This window comes from Saccoglossus kowalevskii, chromosome 1 (genome assembly GCF_978046115.1).
Source record: "Saccoglossus kowalevskii chromosome 1, keSacKowa6.1, whole genome shotgun sequence".
NCBI lineage: Eukaryota > Metazoa > Hemichordata > Enteropneusta > Harrimaniidae > Saccoglossus > Saccoglossus kowalevskii.
In genome coordinates, this window is record NC_140641.1 from 42,328,367 (window position 1) to 42,347,992 (window position 19,626).

Consider the following 19,626-nt stretch of genomic DNA (forward strand, 5'->3'; position numbering starts at 1 on the left):
CATGGGGAATTTTTCGTCGTGTGTCTATTACGTTGGCTTGAGGTACCGGACCGGGAAAGTCACTTAAGCTTTACAGTCAAATAGACGCACACAACGAAATACGTTTCAATAGCTAGTCTTTAGCCACATCGAGAGCGCCTCAAGGCAAACTGCCTCGTCAGAGACTTACAAAAAAGTTTAAAGACATAAGGCGTAACCTTCACACATTCAACTTGCAATAGCCAATCACACTAAGTACTGAACACGTCATATCTTTCGATTAATCGTTCACTATATTAATAACTGCAAATACCAAACTGCCAGAAATAGTAGTCCGGATGGCGATGGTTATATCGTATTTAGTTCCAAATCACTGAGTCAAGTTACGTCCAGGACCTCGCATGAGCCTAAATGATGACAGATATAACACATTCACTAGTAACCAGCTAAATAAGTCTTTCTTCAGGCAAATGTGTAGAACTGTTAATATAAATTTCAAAATATTATATGTCAATTTGTGTATTTTTACTTCACAGAAATTGCAGATTGCTTGTAGTAGTGTTTATTTATCAAAATGCTTTTTCGAGGCGACAGTTTTATCTCTACTGTTTATAGTAAAACATTTTATCTGATAAAGATAAAGTGTATATCCACAAAGTAGACAGACTGAAGTATTTTTGTTTCGTCATATATACATGTAAAAGTTCAATAAAAACACATGAATATATATATAGAGAGAGGGGGTTACAAATTTTCATTTTTTTCTAAAGGGGACACCCATTGATTTTTTTGAAAAAGCACTGAGAATTGCCAGACCCCCATTAGAAATAATAAATGGTCATTCCCTTATTGAGAATTTCTGGAGAACTACTTATTTAATTTTAAATAACTGATCAAATCTCAATTAACTTTAACGTTAATGAATTATATATTCGTTATATTTTTTATCAGATACTAAATTTACGATGGATTTGAAGAACGAACATTTAAATACGGGAATCATCTACAAACCGTCTCGAGAAGATGGAAATGAAGAGGAAATTATCGATGAAAAAACAGAAATGTTGGACATTAAGAATCAGTCTGTTTATGTTGGTAGGCAAATTTGCACAGAGGAAATGCAGACAGATAAAGAGAAAAAGAAAGAAAAAACGAAAATTGTAAAAAATATGCTTGTACTGTGTACAGTTTTTACATTCTTGTTTACAGCGTTCAACGGTCTAGTCAATCTACAAAGCAGTATAAACTGTGACGATGGTTTAGGATTTGCGTCTTTAGCCTGTATGTATGCCTTTATGATTGTATCTGCTGTATTACTACCTTCCATTGCAATCAATACATTTGGTACAAAATGGACATTAGTGATCAGTATGGTATTCTATGTAATTTACACTGCTGCCAACTACTACCCTATGTGGTACATTCTTATGACAGCTTCAGCTTTCCTTGGAATTGCAGCTGCTCCTCTGTGGACGTGCCAGGCTATGTATATCACCACCATCAGTATCCAGTACGCCAATATCAATGATGAAGACTGGCAAAATACAGTAAATCGCAATGTTGGCATATTTTCGATGACTTTAAAGAGTAGCCAAATATTTGGAAATATACTTTCTTCAGTAGTTCTTGGACTTTCTGATGATCGTAACACTACTTCGTTTAACGATGTAACATATACGTGTGGGGCTAATGACTGCCAGGAAACTGAAGGTAACCAGACAACATTTTGTGACTTACCTCCACAGAATTTAACAACTATTTTACTAACTCTGTATGTGGCATGTGGTGTTATAGCTATTATTATTACAGTTATATTTCTCGACAAACTGAAAGTAGGACAAGAACCAAAGGAACAGAAACAGTCATGTGATCTATTATTGGCCACTATCAAACTTTTGAAAGATGATAGAATATGGTTCGTCATTCCAATGTCGGTGTGTAGTGGTATAGAAATGGCCGTTATTACAGGAGTCTTTGTGAAAGTGAGTGAAGTCTAATACTTACAATACTACATTATTATTGTGTACATTGTTAACACATGCGAATTGGTCCAGCTGTTTAGCTTCTCAACACAAAAAATGTTACATTATTATTTTTTACAGTCTTATGTATCATGCGTCATTGGAGTCAATATGGTTGGTTATGTTATGATATGTTACGGTGTTAGTAACACTGTTTTCTGTGTCATCGCTGGACGTGTGGCGACATACATAGGCCGCGTGACCTTGGTTGCCATAGGTGGAGCAATGTTAGTATCACTCTCTATATCCTTGTTGCTTTGGGAGCCACGTGCAGAGCAGATGCCAGTCTACTTTATTATTGCTGCTGGGTGGGGACTGGCTGATGCTATATGGCAGACACAGATGTATAGTGAGTTAAAATGAATTCGTAATTGTAATATTTATAGTTACTTAGTTACAGAATATATAAGGTGAATCATGACATTCAAACAATTTTCTGAGTATGCATTTCTCTGACGTCACATCCGTCACCAGATTTGAAAACAACTGATTGTGGCAACAAACAATTATTATACTGTGGTCATTGCTATTTATCATCAGTAAGTTAGAATATAATATTATGGGATATCCATGTTAGCACAACTATAACCAACTCACACACTGATCATCAATCAAAATATCATAGTGGTTTCTTTTCTATCCTTGCAGCTATATATGGTGTGTTATTCCCTGATAATCAGGAAGCAAGTTACTCTAACTGTAAACTATGGGAATCTATAGGATTTGCAGTTTCCTTTGCATATAGCATATTTATATGCGTCTATATCAACCTGCTGATCCTTATAGGAATGCTAATACTAGCTGTAATTTGTTATTTTGTCGTGGAATACAACATATGGAAAAACAGTAACAACATTAGGAAATATAGCTGCAAGCAGCAGTGATCAACTTATAGGCTGTTGAATCACGTTGCTATGAATACTTCAATGGCTGCTTTGGACACACTCACAAACAAACAATCGGCACAATATGCTCTTTCCGGGTTTGTTGGATATTGCTGACATTTTTTTATGACATGCTAAAACATGACTTGCATAGTGTTGGTGAAATACCGTGCACAATATGACAATCCTCTTTAGAGCTACATGCTCATCAAATATCTGTCAGATACATAAACAGTTCTCTACATATGAGAATGTCAGAATTTGACTGTTGACTTATTAAGTCCAACCAAAATTAGTATAATAAAAATGACAAATCACTTTTAAGTGACGAGAGGGTCGTCACCTGCGCACGCACGGGAATAGAGTCCCAAGCGACAATAACAACACGCGCTAAAAACGCAAAGGCTCATGGGTAGACGCTTGTTTGTAAACAATGACACGCCATGGCCATCTGACGCATGCGCAGGTGACGACTTCCCCCACTAGCTCCAACACAGATGATGATTAATGGTCGGCGTATGAATCAAGAAATCAACTGAGTACAATACCATAAGGAATTGGATAGAAAATATACATGAAGGTTCAGTGATTTAAAAACAAACAAATGCATGGAAAATATTCAAACTTCACAAACATTTACATAAAAAACTAAACTTTTCATGAACAATGCATGACAAATTGTGACCCTCCCACACGTTATAGGTTTAAAGCTAAGTATTCAAATAATAAATATGTAACAAAGCATATTTTCAACACAGTGCTGATTTTAATATTTAAATTTATCATATTTAAGGCATTATGATTACTGAGTATATAACTTATGTTTATTACGAGTTTCAATGAAATTTCAATGATATTAATTAATAACAATTATATATATATATTTCCATATATTTATATTACTTATAAAATATGGCGAATTGACATAAAAGCGATATTATTGTAAATCGCAAATATATACACTCATTTGTCAATAAATAATGTACTGAACATCCAACAATAGTTGCTATACTTAAATCGCTTGACATGATATTGTTTAGTTTATTGTGTGCAAATAAATAGTCAATGAGATATTTATATTAAGAAATTTATTTAATTCATTTATGAATACTTCCAATCTGATTAAAAACAAAAGTAATAACAAATAAAAATAAAAATAAAATAGGTTTATAGCCAAAATAATTAAAGCCCGTACACTACATCAGATTTTAATCAGATTGGAATACTTCAAGACACATCACACAACAGTATAAGGGTGTATCCCGCCTTTGTCAACCCTTCTACTCACCAACCCATCAGTTCACTTCAACTCTAGGCTCCCCCTGTTACATGTGTTTGGGGTTTGGGGTATTTTGGTCCAGTAAGTATCAATGTAGGATTTTCGTAGTATACCAAGGCTGAACCTTGATCGTATATAAATTATACTACATGCATTAGGTACATTTAACACTTCAAGGTGAATTAAGGATAAGCTTTGGATATCGATGATAACAAATATACATGGATAGTTGCATTGCCCTATACGAAATCTTCTGTGTGAATAGAGCGAATATTATTATTGTGTATTGAACAAAAAATGGAAAAATATCACAAATATGATGTTATTTGCTGTTCACGACTATTTCTTATACACCTACTCAACCATTTGAGTGTTTTTTGTTCTTAGTTCTTTTATAAACAGAACTACAATGAGTATTTAGTGAGCTAATGGGAGTGATTTTTGCTATTTTCGAAGAAATTCTGAGCAGAATTCGTCCATGAAATGCTTTTTACGCATATTTTGGATGGGTTAACCGTTATTGTAAAAATTGATATACCTTTCCTTTGAAATTCTATTTCAAATTGAGCATTTCATAAAAGAATTGTTTTTAAAGTCCCATACGGTGGCATCCTACACAACCCTTCTGTCACCATATTCATCGAGAATTACGTGCATCTTGCTTTCCCAAGCATCGTCAATAGCAGGCATATCATGGGCGTATGCCCTGCCAAACGCGGTTATGTTCATAAATCAGGGGCGGATACAGGATTTTTTTACGAAAGCAAATTGAATAAATCTTTCAACGGGGGGGGGGGGTTTCCTTCTACTCCGACGCTAATAGCATGAAGGAGCGAGATGACACGTTTGCAATCTGGAGACAGGTTCATCCAAATAACACCGATGACAAGGCGATGACCCCAGTAAACCTCAAGGAAAACGAATACTTGTATATTGTAAGGATGCACTTAACGCGTTTGTAGACAGTGTAATAAGGCCACACTGATTTAATTTTATGGATGACATCCTCTTAAGATCCCAAAACTAATGCGAGAGGGCGAAAAAAAAAATTTGGCCAAAAAAAAAAAATGCTGCTAAAACTACAGGACTACGGAGCTATTATTACGAATTTAACCACAGTGTATCAAAAAAAAACAAGTCTTTATTTGTAGGAGGCACATGTTGATGTACACATTTCGTATTGTATTACTGTCACAGGTATCATCACCTTTGATTTTGAAAAGGCAAGAGGATAAGGCAGATGTTAGCATTGCCAAAGGCATACACATCAACTCAATAATAAAGAAAAACTTACTGTGTTGTATTGAAAAAAAAATAATTAAAAATGAACAATAAGTTTGTCAAAGGCAACCTGGAAATTAACTTCTTTGACATTCAAACTACAGCTTTTAAAGTGACACTTCAGATAGACTAAGTGTAGACACAATTGCTCTAGAACTACATGTACTTCAACTATGTAACAAATTATAAGAGGCTCGATATTGAAAAAAAACACCAACAGAGAGTCAACAAAAATTTGGATGCAGAAAATTATGTACATGTATCTTGATGAAAATGCGTCATATGATCAAAATATTACTGAATGTGTGTGCAAGCAAATTATCCGAATCAGAAAATGAAAAAAAATAAGAAGAAAAGGGGACTTCGGCCAAGGAGCTTCTGCTGCTTTTGTTGCAGTTTTGTCGACTTCAATGCGGACAAAGCAACCGAACTGATTTGTCGCCTGACTGACTTTTAGGCCACCATACACCTCCACTCCTCTCCCATTTCTCTCATCGTTGCAGAAGAAACGCGGGACAGCCACTCTGGACAATATGTTTTTAAAGTTGTCTGGGCAAAACTCGCTTGCCGCTACCGACCTCTCGTATAGCTGTGTAAACGTCTCCCTGGCCAACGTCAATTGCGTACCAGTCTACAACAATCCCTCCGTTTCACCTCTGAACTTTTATGCTCACGTATTTTGGTGGTGTGGTCGCCATGTTGGATCATTTATGGCAAAATGTGCATGTTTTAAGGCAATCTCTTTCCCATGGGTCTTTTCGCTTTACGTAACGCGCATCTAACTGTGCGGAGTTTGGTTTTGAGGTAGTCCAAAAGGAGTTTTACGACAAGTCGGCGCTTTGCGACAATGTGAGTCGGCAAGTTCCGGACAGAAAACCGATCTGTGGAGACTCGTCGTCGGAGATTTTTTTTTTTTTTTTTTTTGAGAACAGGCGAAAACTAATGCGCGCGCGGATGTCATCCATAAAATTAAATCGGTGTAGCCTAATCATAATTTAACAAGTCATTCTGACCTCTATCCTCGCTTTTATTTTTCTTGCAGCTATTTAGGGTGTGCTATTTATTGATAATCAGGAAACAAGTTACTTTTTAAAGTATGAATTTCAAATCTGTAGTTGCGGTCTTTGCATATTGATGTGTTCACCTGAAACAACAATATAAATATTATTATGATTTATACTTAGGATAAGACAATATATAGCTATTTTTGGGATACGGTAGAATAATAGAATCATTGTCGTTTGTATTGTTTAATTATTAATACATGTACGTACTGATTGTGTAACCAGACAACAACCTCCTTGGCCACAATGACAGGTTCCTTTAGGGACGACGTCAAAAGATCGATGTCGGAATAAAAACTTATTTGCTTTAGTTTGGGGTGGGGGTGGGGTTTTTTGACCTCAAAAAGTTTCCATCCTACAAAAACGATTTTATTTTTTAATGAAGTCAAAAAAACCTTGGAGTATTTGTAGTTCGTTTTTTTCTATCCAATCATGGACAAAAATAACAGGAAATTAAAAAAAAACACATCCAAGACGAGAAAATGGTTTGGTCCGAGTGTAAAGTCTTTTTACACCCACCCGGCAACCAACTGCTATGCCATACTACTGTCCGATTATCAATTTGTATTTAATGGTTAATGTAGTCTGACGCCATGAGAAAAAAGTAAAAGAATTTTTTTATCCGACATCGATCTTTTGACGTCGTCCCTTATCCACTTGATTATTACCGTTATCGCCCCGTCAGAATACAATCGAACTTTGTTCCATAATGAAAAGGGACAATAATAAAATGTGTTATTGTCAACAAGGTACTGTTTGTATTACAGTTTCAATTTAAGGTCAAACGTTGCAATGCACCCTGGTAAAAATAGTTTTTACACTAAAGGAATTAGTGTGTTGCTGAGGTGAGTTATACAATAATTATTAAATCATTTTATGTGCGTATACTTATGCTAAAATGCTTTCTAATTGGACGATGGTATACTATATATTCCAACAAATGAGTTGAAAAAAGAATTTAAAAATGTTCAGAAAACGAATATCTTGATGAGACACGCCACTGACTGTTATGACGTAGACAATGTACCTTTCTGCAAAAAACAACCTACATGACACACGCAAATATTAAGCATTAAATTGTATTCCTTGTATACATAAAACATTGTAAACTCTACGTCACATTTGTAGTAGTCTATACATGAAAGAGTGAGTGAAATTCCACTAAACTAGAACAAAGTGATGTTCGTATGTGCTCTACCTTTTAATACAAAATCATAATAAATTCGGTTAATGAAAATGACTGAACAAAGTTAAGGGAGACTTACATTCAGTGAGGTACAAATTAAATCGAAAATTGTGGTCGTGGAATATGGGGAGTGTCCGTCATTGTGCTTGATTTTTTCTCGAAGCTATAAGTAAGCTATTATACTAATTAGTCAAGGTCTTAATGTTGTATGTACTTTCAGTAATTGAGTAATAGTTATGGATTCGAAGAGTACACAGACGTTAACAAGTGATGATAATGCACTGAATAAATATTGTGCTGACACGATGATTAATCCAGTAGATGTCAGTGAAATTGGTGTCAATGACAAGATGGACTTTGATTACAGTAAAGATGAAACTGTTGATACCTGGCTGGAATCTACAGAAAGGGAATCCGGTTGGGAGAAATGTAAAAGAAGTCTTTTTAAAAACATACTTTCATTGAGCCTTGGATTTCTTTTTCTATTCACTGCATTTCAAGCTTTGTCTAATCTTCAAAGCAGTATAAATTGTGATGATAGTCTGGGATTTGCATCATTATCATGTATCTATGCATCTCTGATTGTGTCATCATCGTTCCTTCCTCCGATTATCATACGTCATCTGGGTACAAAATGGACTCTGGTTATCTGCATGATTTGCTATGTGCTATATACTTGTGCAAATTATTATCCAGAGTGGTATACACTTATACCAGCTTCAGTGCTCTTGGGATTTGCGGCAGCACCCCTATGGACGTCTAAGGCTACGTATTTAACTACAACCAGTTCCCAATATGCAGAATTAAGCCACGAGAGTTCAGAAATCGTCATCAATCGCAACTTTGGTGTATTTTTCATGTTTTTTCAAAGCAGTCAAATATGGGGTAACCTCATGTCATCCGTGGTGCTGGGATTAGCTGATGATAGCAACTCTACTGAAGAAACTGGGACATACACATGTGGTGCCGACGATTGCCAAAAAAATAACGGGAATGACACAACTTTCTGCAATCCACCAGCACGCAATGTGACTAATTTACTAATAACCATGTACCTAGTATGTGGTATCATCGCTATTATTATTATCATCGTATTACTCGACAAACTGAATGGTGATCAGGAAAAGAAGACCCACCAGAAACCATCGTGTAATCTTTTCTTAGTCACATTGAAACTTCTCAAAGATTACCGAATGGAATTAATGATACCTCTAACAATCTACAGTGGTCTTGAACAGGCTTTCATCGCTGGTGACTTTACTAAGGTATTTCTATTAAAGAATTGCTAACGGTTTGTGACGTCTTTCGTGTATAACAGATTGTTACCCTTGCAACGAACAACAGTGATTTATCACTCGTGACTAAAATTTCAGATAATATGTCATTACTGAGTACACTGAATACAAACAGTATATTGTGTACTTTGTTCGAATGTTGGCACAAACCCGACTAACTTATTTATATTTTTATTTTTACCAGTCATATGTGTCATGTGTTATCGGTGTTGAAATGGTCGGATACATCATGATATGCTATGGTGTCAGCGATACGTTATTCTCTTTTATCGCCGGATACGTTGCAAAATATATCGGTCGGGTGATACTGATTGCTGTGGGTACTTTGATTCACTTGGTTCTCATAGTATCGTTGTTACTATGGGAACCCCGAGATGATGATGGAGCTATATATTTCACCATAGCAATAGGATGGGGTATGGCTGATGCAATATGGCAAACACAGATTAATAGTAAGCCTGCTTTACCCATCTTTGTTATATTCGTAATTATAACTTGAATGCCTCCATGCAACGCCATTGTGTAGAAAACGCTTGGTAATTCAAATTGTGTGTTCTGCTTGAGGCTTAACATACATGGTAATTTAATTTGACGAACAGCAGTGTGTAATGGTGCAGTGTCTCTGCACATATTGCGTTCCTGGTATTTATTGAGGCAACAATCGTGAAAATTTCTAATTTCTATAATGTTATATATAACTGACAATACTAAGTAATCAATCATGTTTTAGATTATGACACTGTATTCGATAGATACAATGGAATTAAGACATGCACATGAGAATTCTTGTTACCATTCTTATTTATATATTTATATTTACAATTATTTGTTCCTATTTCAGCAATTTATGGGATATTATTCAGCGATGACAAAGAAGCAGCCTTCTCCAACTACAGACTATGGGAGTCAGTTGGATTCACTGTATCTTTCGCATACAGTATCTTTATCTGTGTATACATCAAGTTATATATTCTGATAGGCGTCCTCATAGTTGGTGTTTTCTGTTATTTTATAGTCGAGTACAAGCGATGGAAAAATGACAATCAAGGGTATCCCGTTGACACCTAGGCAGCTATAGTTAAATTGTTTATCTCGTGACCAAAACTCAACAACCGCAGATAACAATTTGAACTGAATCTTTTTTGATAGACTTCTTAATTATGTTCATCCATGCTGAATTTATCCTTATACATGTATATATGTGTTTTTGTATTTTGTATGTTGAGATATTTCATCGGATGTCAGTATTCACAATTTTTCTTCTCTCAACATAACCTGCATATATCAGTAAGTATTTTAGTGTTAGTGTTTATAAGCTTCTGGTGTTTCATACATACGTTGTGGGTATCAAATGCATATTGTACTAGTTCTGTCATTATTTTGATGGTCATGGGCAATGTCACGCGTATTCGTAAGACTGGTTAATATGTTCACATATATGGTTGTATCTACTAGGGAGCAACTGTAATTCCATTCGTATGATTTGTGTCATTACCGTGTATTTGGCTACTGCAACTATAGAGGGCGCTGATTATGCTAGAGACTTTCAAATGTACTAGTATCACTTTATATCTGTTAGTTAAGCAGTGAATAAACAATTGGAGTTACCTTACTCGTATATGAACATTGAACTGAAAGTATTGTGTTGTGTGTAGTTATTAGAGTGAATGAGCTGTTATACCAAAGGTTTGCCAATGAAGCACGACAATTTAGACGCCACAGTTCTGTTAGGATCTACGTTTTTACCAAACTAGTTTTGCGGTGTGCTTTAAATACGATCTTCCGTAACTTGCCGATACAGTTTTATTGATGTGTCCTAGTGGTTTACATTACATTTAAAACTATAGCTGCAAGCAGCAATGAGTGGCTTGGGTCAATAGCATATTGAACACGTTGCATGGGTTGCTAGGTGCCAAAACAATTCCTTCCAACCGTTTTTTCTTTCCACTAAGTAGTATGTTCACAAACACTTTTCTTTCGTTGGTTGCCATGGGCTTGGTTGCAAGAGACACATCCACCTAAGTCATGTGACCTTATCCATCTAGTAGCATACCTGTATTTGGTTTGCTTGTAATATCGTATGGATATTAATGAGGTCATGCCCAATTTATATAAAAGAGATTAGCACACTCTGACTTACATATGCTGTTTCATGCCATGCTATTTTTAGCTTCATGTCGTGAAAAAGTACTCTTTTTAACACTGAGTCATGTGGCATGGCAATGCATTTATTTGCCTATGACGGTACACAGGAACCGCGAAGTTGGCTCTTCTGCACTGCATTGAGTGATTTACCATAAGACAATGGTGTTATACATGGAAATCTTTACCATAAGACAATGGTGTTATACATGGAAAACTTTACCATAAGACAATGGTGTTATACATGGAAATCTTTACCATTTTCTACATATGTGAAATGTCAATCGATTGTCCACGTATGTGTCATCACGTGACCTATTACAATACACCTCTATGCACCCTAACTACCATGTAGAACTGATAGCCGTAGAGTCACAGCTGCAACAGAAACAATAACACCAAAATACACAAACTAGTGCAATCTATTCAACTAAAAAAACATTCTTCAATGCTGTGGTTGGGAAGTGATTTAAAACTCGAAAAAACAAACATAAAAACGATCATTTTTGCCACGATTTTCGCTTCGGTGAATGTTTATTAAACAGGTGGATCGATGATGATATTTTCGATTGTGTGATAAGAGAAAATACTATTAGAGAGTTTTTATTTGCGATATATCTTTGCGTGGCACGTTAGTGGACGCAAGTCTATGGAAGAACCCACAGCTCTTCTGTGTCGATAGAAGAATTATCAACAACTTTTCCAGACTTTTCTAGCCCCAGTAAAACCCCCAGGGTTCTCTTGCACTTTTACATGTTCACATGGGCCACGGCTTGTGTTTTACAATGATTTGACGAAATAATCTAAGTTTAAAATATACCATGCATTTATGGAATTAGCATTCCTCAATTTCATAGCACGCCTTTCATCTTCTCTTGTATGAATTGCAGCGTTCAGAGTAAATTCGGAAAATATTGCGTATTACTAGTATATCATTTCTATGGGCCATGTGGCATTACCATTGGTACATGCGCACATGCTTCAATTTTGTTGATAGGGTCGTCTACCTCATTGCTAAAACAAATCTCAAAAGTTTGATCTCTAAAACCGTTTCGAGCTGGAGACGTTTTTCTTAAAATTTAAAAACAATGTCAAGCATTATAATACAATGAACAAACAAAATCACTCACTGCCAAGTCACCGAGCTACAAACATGGAGCCCGTGCTGCACCCCAGGACTTACTGAATCAACCAACACCGTTCTGTACACGTGCAGTAGTGGGGGGGGGGGGCATGTTAACAGATATTCTACATTTAAAAAAAATATTTGCATTATAGCGTTCGTATTTGAAATAATAGCAAAAAATAAAATAAGGCAGAGCATCATGTGTATTCTCTAGTTAACTGTCCACGAACTCCAAAATGGCAAATGTTTGAGACACTTTAAAATCTCCTTACATCGACCCTTCAACATAAATCTACAATTTATAACACACACAGTGCAAAATATATTCCTTCTTTCACAATGCATTTGGGTTTATTTGAAGGCTATATTTTAGATTTCCGTCACTGTTGTTTATGTTTGGGGACAGGTAGAGAGTAAATAATTTCTTATTTTGTTTTTTGAGAAACTTGCTGTTAAATGTCACTTTTTCGGCTGTTTTATATCCATGAACATATCACGTTGCCCATACGTGTATACAACATGATTTTGGGGGGAAATTCGGGGAATTGTGCACTGATCGAAGGTTCAGTAGTGAATGACTTGCGTGTCTGTTTGTTTATGGTATCATAATGCTGGACACTCAAGTTGCCTTTAATTTGCGTACTTCCATGTACATGTACCAATGTACATGCATTGAATAAACACAAACGAATTCCAAAGTTGACCACCGAGGGCGCTCACACCGAGTACAGCGGTTTCAAAATGGCGAACCTGACGTCTCCCGTGCAACTTACAGACCGTATGGTCGAGCTAACATCATATCGCGACCAACATTTCAAGGTTTGTAGTTATTCTGTTTGTTTTTTTCAATAGCAAAACAAACATATTGGGTGAAATGAGTCAGTCTCGATCGACAACCTCCACAACACAGCATTGCAATGGTAGTGATGCTTTGTTCACCACCCACTTGCTTTGTTTTAACGTGGAACAAACTACCATGGTTTATCCGTAGACCCTAGAAAGTCTATGGTTTTATATGCGTGGTTATAGTATAGGTTTTTCGTATGTCGTACATAGGTACACACGTTTGCGTCGTTATACACTTAGAGGAAACCTGCTAGTAGTAGTAACAGTAACATTGTAAATTCCAGAAGTTTCGCATAGTTTGGGTTTTTATTTTCATTTCATTTGTACTATGAATCAGAATTACATAACGTAATATGAATTTGACTTTTTAGCACCATGTGCCAGTTACACTTTTGAGAATACTAAACACGAACAATCATGGGTTGTCTCTGAAAGTTTGCAAGTGACCCAAGGAACCAACACAGTATCACAACTGTGGATTACATGTATTACATCAGTCACGGTAACGGCGTAAGTTACAGCGTGCCGTAATTTTGCAGTATTTTACGTGGTATTTTCATTCTACCATATGAGGAAATGCAAATTCCAAATATGTAATGATTACTTGCATAAGCATCCTCTAATAATAAAACAAACATGGCTGCCACCTGGGTTTGACCCACACAAAGAAGTTTGTTGATTCTGCTCTAAACTTCTTGGATTTCGCATTCCCATGATGTATTCTTGGAAGGAAAAGTTGTATAATAATAATGTTATTACGAGGATACCTCAAAGTATGCACTCAGACAGTACACTGTTGCTGTACGTCGGTCGATACTCCTGCTGTACTGTCTTCATGCATACTTTTAGATATCCTCAAAATAACCTCAAATTATTATTTTCAGTAGAACTATTGATACTCTTTGGTAGGGGTTGCTGTACATTGCATGTTGAAGTTACCTTGCATAATTGAATTGAATACCAACAATACAATTATTATTTCAATAATTACTTGTTGTTGTTCTTCCAGATTTGTTTCAACTAGTTTATATGTTATTGTTTTTACAGGGTACTTTGACAGAACAGGAATATCGCTTATCAACTAGTAGCACTTTATATTTAGGAAACTTATCATTCTACACAACAGAAGAACAAATTCATGAACTATTTTCTAAATGTGGTGATTTAAAACGAATAATTATGGGTCTGGATAAAGTTAAGAAGACTCCATGTGGGTTTTGTTTTGTTGAGTATCCTTTTAATGTAATAGTGGAAGACCTCCCATCTTCTATTACAGTTTTTTGAAACCAACTATTCACAATATTTATTGTTTCAGTGATTTAATCATTATTGGTACAAATGTACTTAGAAACCATTGTCGTGAAAGTACTTTAGCAGGATGAGACTAGATTTTCTCTGTCTTTCCCCTCCTATATTTCAGTTTTGTCTAGAATAATTTACATTCAAACTTTACACATGCAAATACTCAATGGTACATAATACATTTTTTACCTTTAGCTCTGATTGACTGTCAGTCAGCCAGTAAAAATGCTCCAAATTGTAATGCAACATTTCACATTTGCATATCATTTCTTAATTACATAAACATACCTAGAGATTGAACAAACAACTCTGGATTATCACTTTGCATTTGCATAAGCCCATGATTGACAGTCATTTTGAAAAGTCAAACCCATGTTTGAATCATGTCAATAATATGGAAATTGTATTATGGATATATTCATGGTTGTGTGCGACATGAAAATAATGTACCATAACACCCCTGAAGTGATGTTTCAAGCTTGAGTGTCATTTGTGTACTGAAAACTGGTGGCCATCTTTCCTTTTATACACCCAGAGCCGTGGTTTAATACTTTCACTGAAGGTCAACTCAAATGTAACAATGGAAAATTTTAGATTTTATGTTTTTCTTATTTTACTATTACTGCTGATAATCCTGCAAATGTATAATGGTAACATCTTTGCTGGTTTGAACCCTTCTTACATCAACAATTGTAGACAATAGTTGCCAACCCATGTTGTAAGTAAAAGAATAAGTAAGATCTGTATTTAATTTTTGCATTTCGATGTTGCATTCATATTATTGTTTAAATGAAATATGCAAAAAATCAACTTCAAAATTGCCTACAAAATCATTCCTAAAGCTTTGTTGGGATATTTGGGCTATTACTTGTTTTTGAAATATTATGGTATGCATATGTACAAATTGATTTGAGATGTAACTTTTTAAATGCATTAGCGAATGAAATTCAAATGTACAATCAAATGAGACCAAAAAGATAAACGTGCTGAAAAATGTTCGACAATTGAACAGCTACCGGTAGTACATATTTTCAACAAATAAACACTAATTCAGATGTTTCACATAATTGCCAAAAGACCTCAGTGAAATTCAGAAATGATTTCAGAGATTACAGATTTAAAATTTGTTGGAAAACAGCAAAAATGTATTTTATGATGAACCTAATATGCATGTGAAAACAATCAATGAATTAGGTGAAAATGAGCCTCAACTATTATGATAGATATTACACACGAAATGATGCTGAAAACTCCATGAGATATGTGAATGGTTCCAGATTAGATGACAGAATTGTGAGAACTGATTGGGATGCTGGTTTCATAGAAGGTAGACAGTATGGTAGAGGCAAAAGTGGTGGACAGGTATGTATAAGCCTCTGAATGAGAGCTTATTTTCTATGCATTCCCATTTACATACATATTACTGATATTTAGTACAAAGTTGCACTGTAGTGGGATACATTTGCGTGTAAAAAAAAAAATTGAGACGCTATTCAAAATGGTTGACCTTTTTTAGTTACTGTACGGGTGAAGTCCAAAACGAGGACTTGTTTTATAGTCCCAGTGTGTTTGTGTGTCCGGAACTATATCTCAGACATACTTAATCACTTTCAATCTTGCACATACTTTTGTTTCGATACATGTGCTCATGCGATGATTTTGTCAAAGATGGCCAACTTGTGGCAATTTTGGTTTTAAAAATACTCTTAAACCAGGTATTTTTGACATGCCCAGAAACAGATTTCTGTCTGATCATCTTCAGATGTATTTACCATTATAGGTAGTTAATGCACATCACTTTGAATTGGACTCAAGATTGGTGACTGGTGGGCATTTTGTATTTGACATTAAATTTCAGACATACAATGTACATATATATCCTGTACATGCTTTGAATAATTGACTTCAAACTTGATACAAAGATAGTACATCATGGCATACTTGCATGCATACAACCAGTTTGTCATCTGACAAAAATGGCAGGCTGCTGACCAAACACTAAAATCAGGTATAATGACATGTTCAGAACCAGATCTCAGGCCTGTTTTTGTTTTTTATATAGTTTTAATATCTATAGTTTGAAGTGATTTCTACCATTAATTCTACTGTTATCTCTTTGATTTGATTATTTTGTATTTGAAATACAATTTGTGATTTTATACCTAAATTTTGTACTGTTATTGTAAATTGTACCGTTATGTTATGTCAAGTTTTTTGTGACTGAGTCCATGTTACTGAAAATGAAAACAAAAACAAAATATGGGGGTCACCAGTCAAACTAAAGGAATTATGGGAGTCCAACAAATTTTTGCCAGCCTTCTGTAGTTTTTGCATTGGTTTCTATGTAATATGTTTTTCATCATCTACGTGTAAAACAAATTGGGTTGGTGTTATAGACTGAAAAGGTTTTACCGTATATTGTCATTGACATGGTGCAAATTATTTTTGCAGTTTTTTTAACATTGACTACTCAATGGAGACTGCTCTGCAAAATGCTGTTTGTGGAATAGTCTGATTTATTTATGTATTTTTTGGTTTCTCAAGACAATTATTTCTCTTCTCACCCTATCTCATCTTTGTCTCAGTTTGTGCTCACAATGACCGGTAATTTTAACTTTTAGATTCTTATAATGTTTACAGGTTCGTGATGAGTATAGGACAGATTACGACAGTGGACGTGGAGGATATGGTAAAGCAGCTCTCAGACAACAACATACACCACAAGATATTATCACTGCCTGGGGGTACGGAAATAAGCCTTGAATTTAAACTAACATCTTTCATTTTACTAATACCGAGCTGTCATTTTCTGTGAACTGTATCAGTATTTTCAATGGAAAGCATAGACTGACGCAGTCAAGGCGATTAATTTGTTTTTGTAGTTTAAATAAAATTTAAAAAATCTCGAAATGGATGTGTTAGCGCGAAATCACCCCAACTGGTTTATTCTGCAGGAAATTCATTGCTATTAAATATTCATGAATTGTACGTATTATAGTGAGGTGGGCGCGGAAATACGTGCATAATGAGGTCAACAAGGTAAAGGTCACACTGCAGACCCAACATGGCGGCACGTTGAAATTCGAGTTTGTCGTAGTCGTCGTTTCTAATTTATCACAATGTGTAAACAAATAACTCGTACTAGTTGTAGAAAAAAAAATCGGCTGCTACAATCAGCCGACGTCTTCTCCGTCAGAGGTCAGTTGAAGAGACGTTGTGATTGGCGTAGATGATTGTCAATTAAAACACTCATTAACATAATTACCCGTTGAAAATCGACGGGTTCCTGCAGTGTCGATAGAGGGCCATGCAGAATAAACCAGTCGGGGTGATTTCGCAATTACATGTGATTTCGCGCTAACACCTCCATTTCGCGATTTTTTTTAATTTTATTTAAACTACAAAAAACAAATTAATCGCCCCGACTGTGCCAGTCTATGGAAAGCAGTACATGTTGGCAGTGGAATGAAAAGATAGGCATGTCATGTATATGTAGGTCATTCCAAAAATGGGCTTAAATTAAAGAGATATGGTAATCTCAAATTTATGTTACTTTAACTCAAATTTGTTTAAATTGTGGAAATTACATGGGGGTGTCAATACATGTATAAACTCACATTTTTGTGTTTTAATGAAATTTTTATTTGATACACCATATAATCTTGTTTTTTAAGTTACATAGAACTTATACATAGATCACATGTTATTTTACGATTATGAGAATAATTTGATCCTAGGTGCAACTTAGTCAAATTGTGGAAAATACATTTGTTTTGATGTTTGACATAAAGGAGTAAGACTTTGGTATGGTGTACATCAATAGAATCAAGTTACCAGTACTACCCCAGAGTCTGGAAATGACGGTAGTACACAAAAGTTGTAGATAAGTTTGTTTAGTACTGTACATGATTATTTTCAACTCTTTAGCTGCTACCTACATGCTGAGGAGTGCAAATCTAAAAACAAAAAAGCGGATCAACAAACTTTTACCCAAACGAGGTATTGTTTGTAAATGTACAGTTACTCATTCCCATTCTTTTAAATTACGGAAATAATACATTAACTTTTTTAAGAAAATAATCCACGGATGAATGAATGAATGAAAAGTTGCATGTAGGATAGAAATCATTTCAGTATTGTTTACTAATAATTAGAATGATAGTGAAGTGTTATTACCTTTTCTTATGAACTAAAGAAGTAAGCTACGTTAGTGTGCTTTGATGAGCCATGTTCATTTAACCTCAACAATGTCTGCTAAACCAGGTGTATGTTATTTGAAGTACATCGTAAGTGTAAGTACCGGTACAGTACTAACATGTATTTAAAAGCCAGAGGCACATTGCTGACAACAAAAGTACATCTTAGGATTCTGAGAGGATCTTCGCCAGAACAGTTATCTACAAGGTGTATTTCACTTGGAATACTGAACACCAGAAAACAATAAAAGCAATTTATTACATCCAGTTTCTGTGAGATAAACAAATTATTCCCAATATTAAAAATGGATGTTTGTTAAATTCATTTCCTTCTATCTGTGTATTATCATTTAAAATACTTGTGTATACATCGACAATTGTCTATTGTTTTAACAATGCATCTTTTTTTGTCTCAGTAATGGCATGATTAATATAATGAATGTTTTCAATTAATTGCAGAAAGTGGAAACAATAAAGAGAAGAGACTTTAATTAAACTGTTTAGCTGTATTTTGTTCCTGCACTATAGACCATTTTAGGTTTTTTTTTCAATATTTAATGTATCTTTTTTTATGTAAGCAATAAATCGTGAAGTAATATGTTAGTCAAAGTAACTAGCATGCACATGTCAAGTTATATCATTTGTATGGTAATCATACGTGGGTGTGAGCAGCATGCACATGTCAAGTTATATCATTTGTATGGTAATCATACGTGGGTGTGAGCTGCATGCAAAGGCCAAGTTGTATCACTGGTCACAAAACATTGTTGTTCTTCTTGTCGTAAATACTGTAAATTCTGCAATTCAGAAAAAAAGCATGAAATATTGTAGATATGATGAACATTTCATTAAGATGTTTAAGATGGCAGTATAAAATATATTGCAAAAATTGGTACAGGGGTGGGGTGAGGGTATCTGGGAAAATTACACTGTTTGCATTGTTTGTGAAAAACTCCTTTAGATCAAGGAATAAATTGTATGGCCAGTAATGGTACTCTTATGGTTGTTACAGTACCATTGCAAAT

At 35.1% G+C, this 19,626-nt stretch overlaps 3 protein-coding genes across 3 annotated transcripts; all 3 read left to right on the plus strand.

The window, feature by feature from the left end:
• Positions 1-1,109: 1,109 nt before the first annotated feature.
• LOC102808700 (N-acetylglucosamine transporter UNC93A-like) lies at positions 1,110-2,884 on the plus strand (the record flags this gene model as incomplete). Its single annotated transcript, XM_006824646.2, has 3 exons — positions 1,110-1,961; positions 2,082-2,349; positions 2,649-2,884. Coding segments are annotated over 3 exons (1,356 nt in total), but the record flags the coding sequence as incomplete, so codon positions are not given.
• A 5,046-nt stretch (positions 2,885-7,930) lies between these two features.
• On the plus strand, positions 7,931-10,057 carry LOC100373792 (N-acetylglucosamine transporter UNC93A-like). The gene is made up of 3 exons (XM_006824647.2): positions 7,931-8,959; positions 9,174-9,441; positions 9,831-10,057. Exons 1-3 carry the CDS (start codon positions 7,931-7,933, stop codon positions 10,055-10,057), a joined length of 1,524 nt encoding a protein of 507 aa, XP_006824710.2.
• A 2,899-nt stretch (positions 10,058-12,956) lies between these two features.
• On the plus strand, positions 12,957-19,204 carry LOC100373493 (nuclear cap-binding protein subunit 2-like). The gene is made up of 5 exons (XM_002741193.3): positions 12,957-13,076; positions 14,151-14,332; positions 15,629-15,767; positions 17,046-17,149; positions 19,061-19,204. The coding sequence occupies exons 1-5, from the start codon at positions 12,999-13,001 to the stop codon at positions 19,074-19,076; spliced, it is 519 nt and encodes a 172-aa protein (XP_002741239.1). The 5' UTR covers positions 12,957-12,998; the 3' UTR covers positions 19,077-19,204.
• The last annotated feature ends 422 nt before the right edge of the window (positions 19,205-19,626 follow it).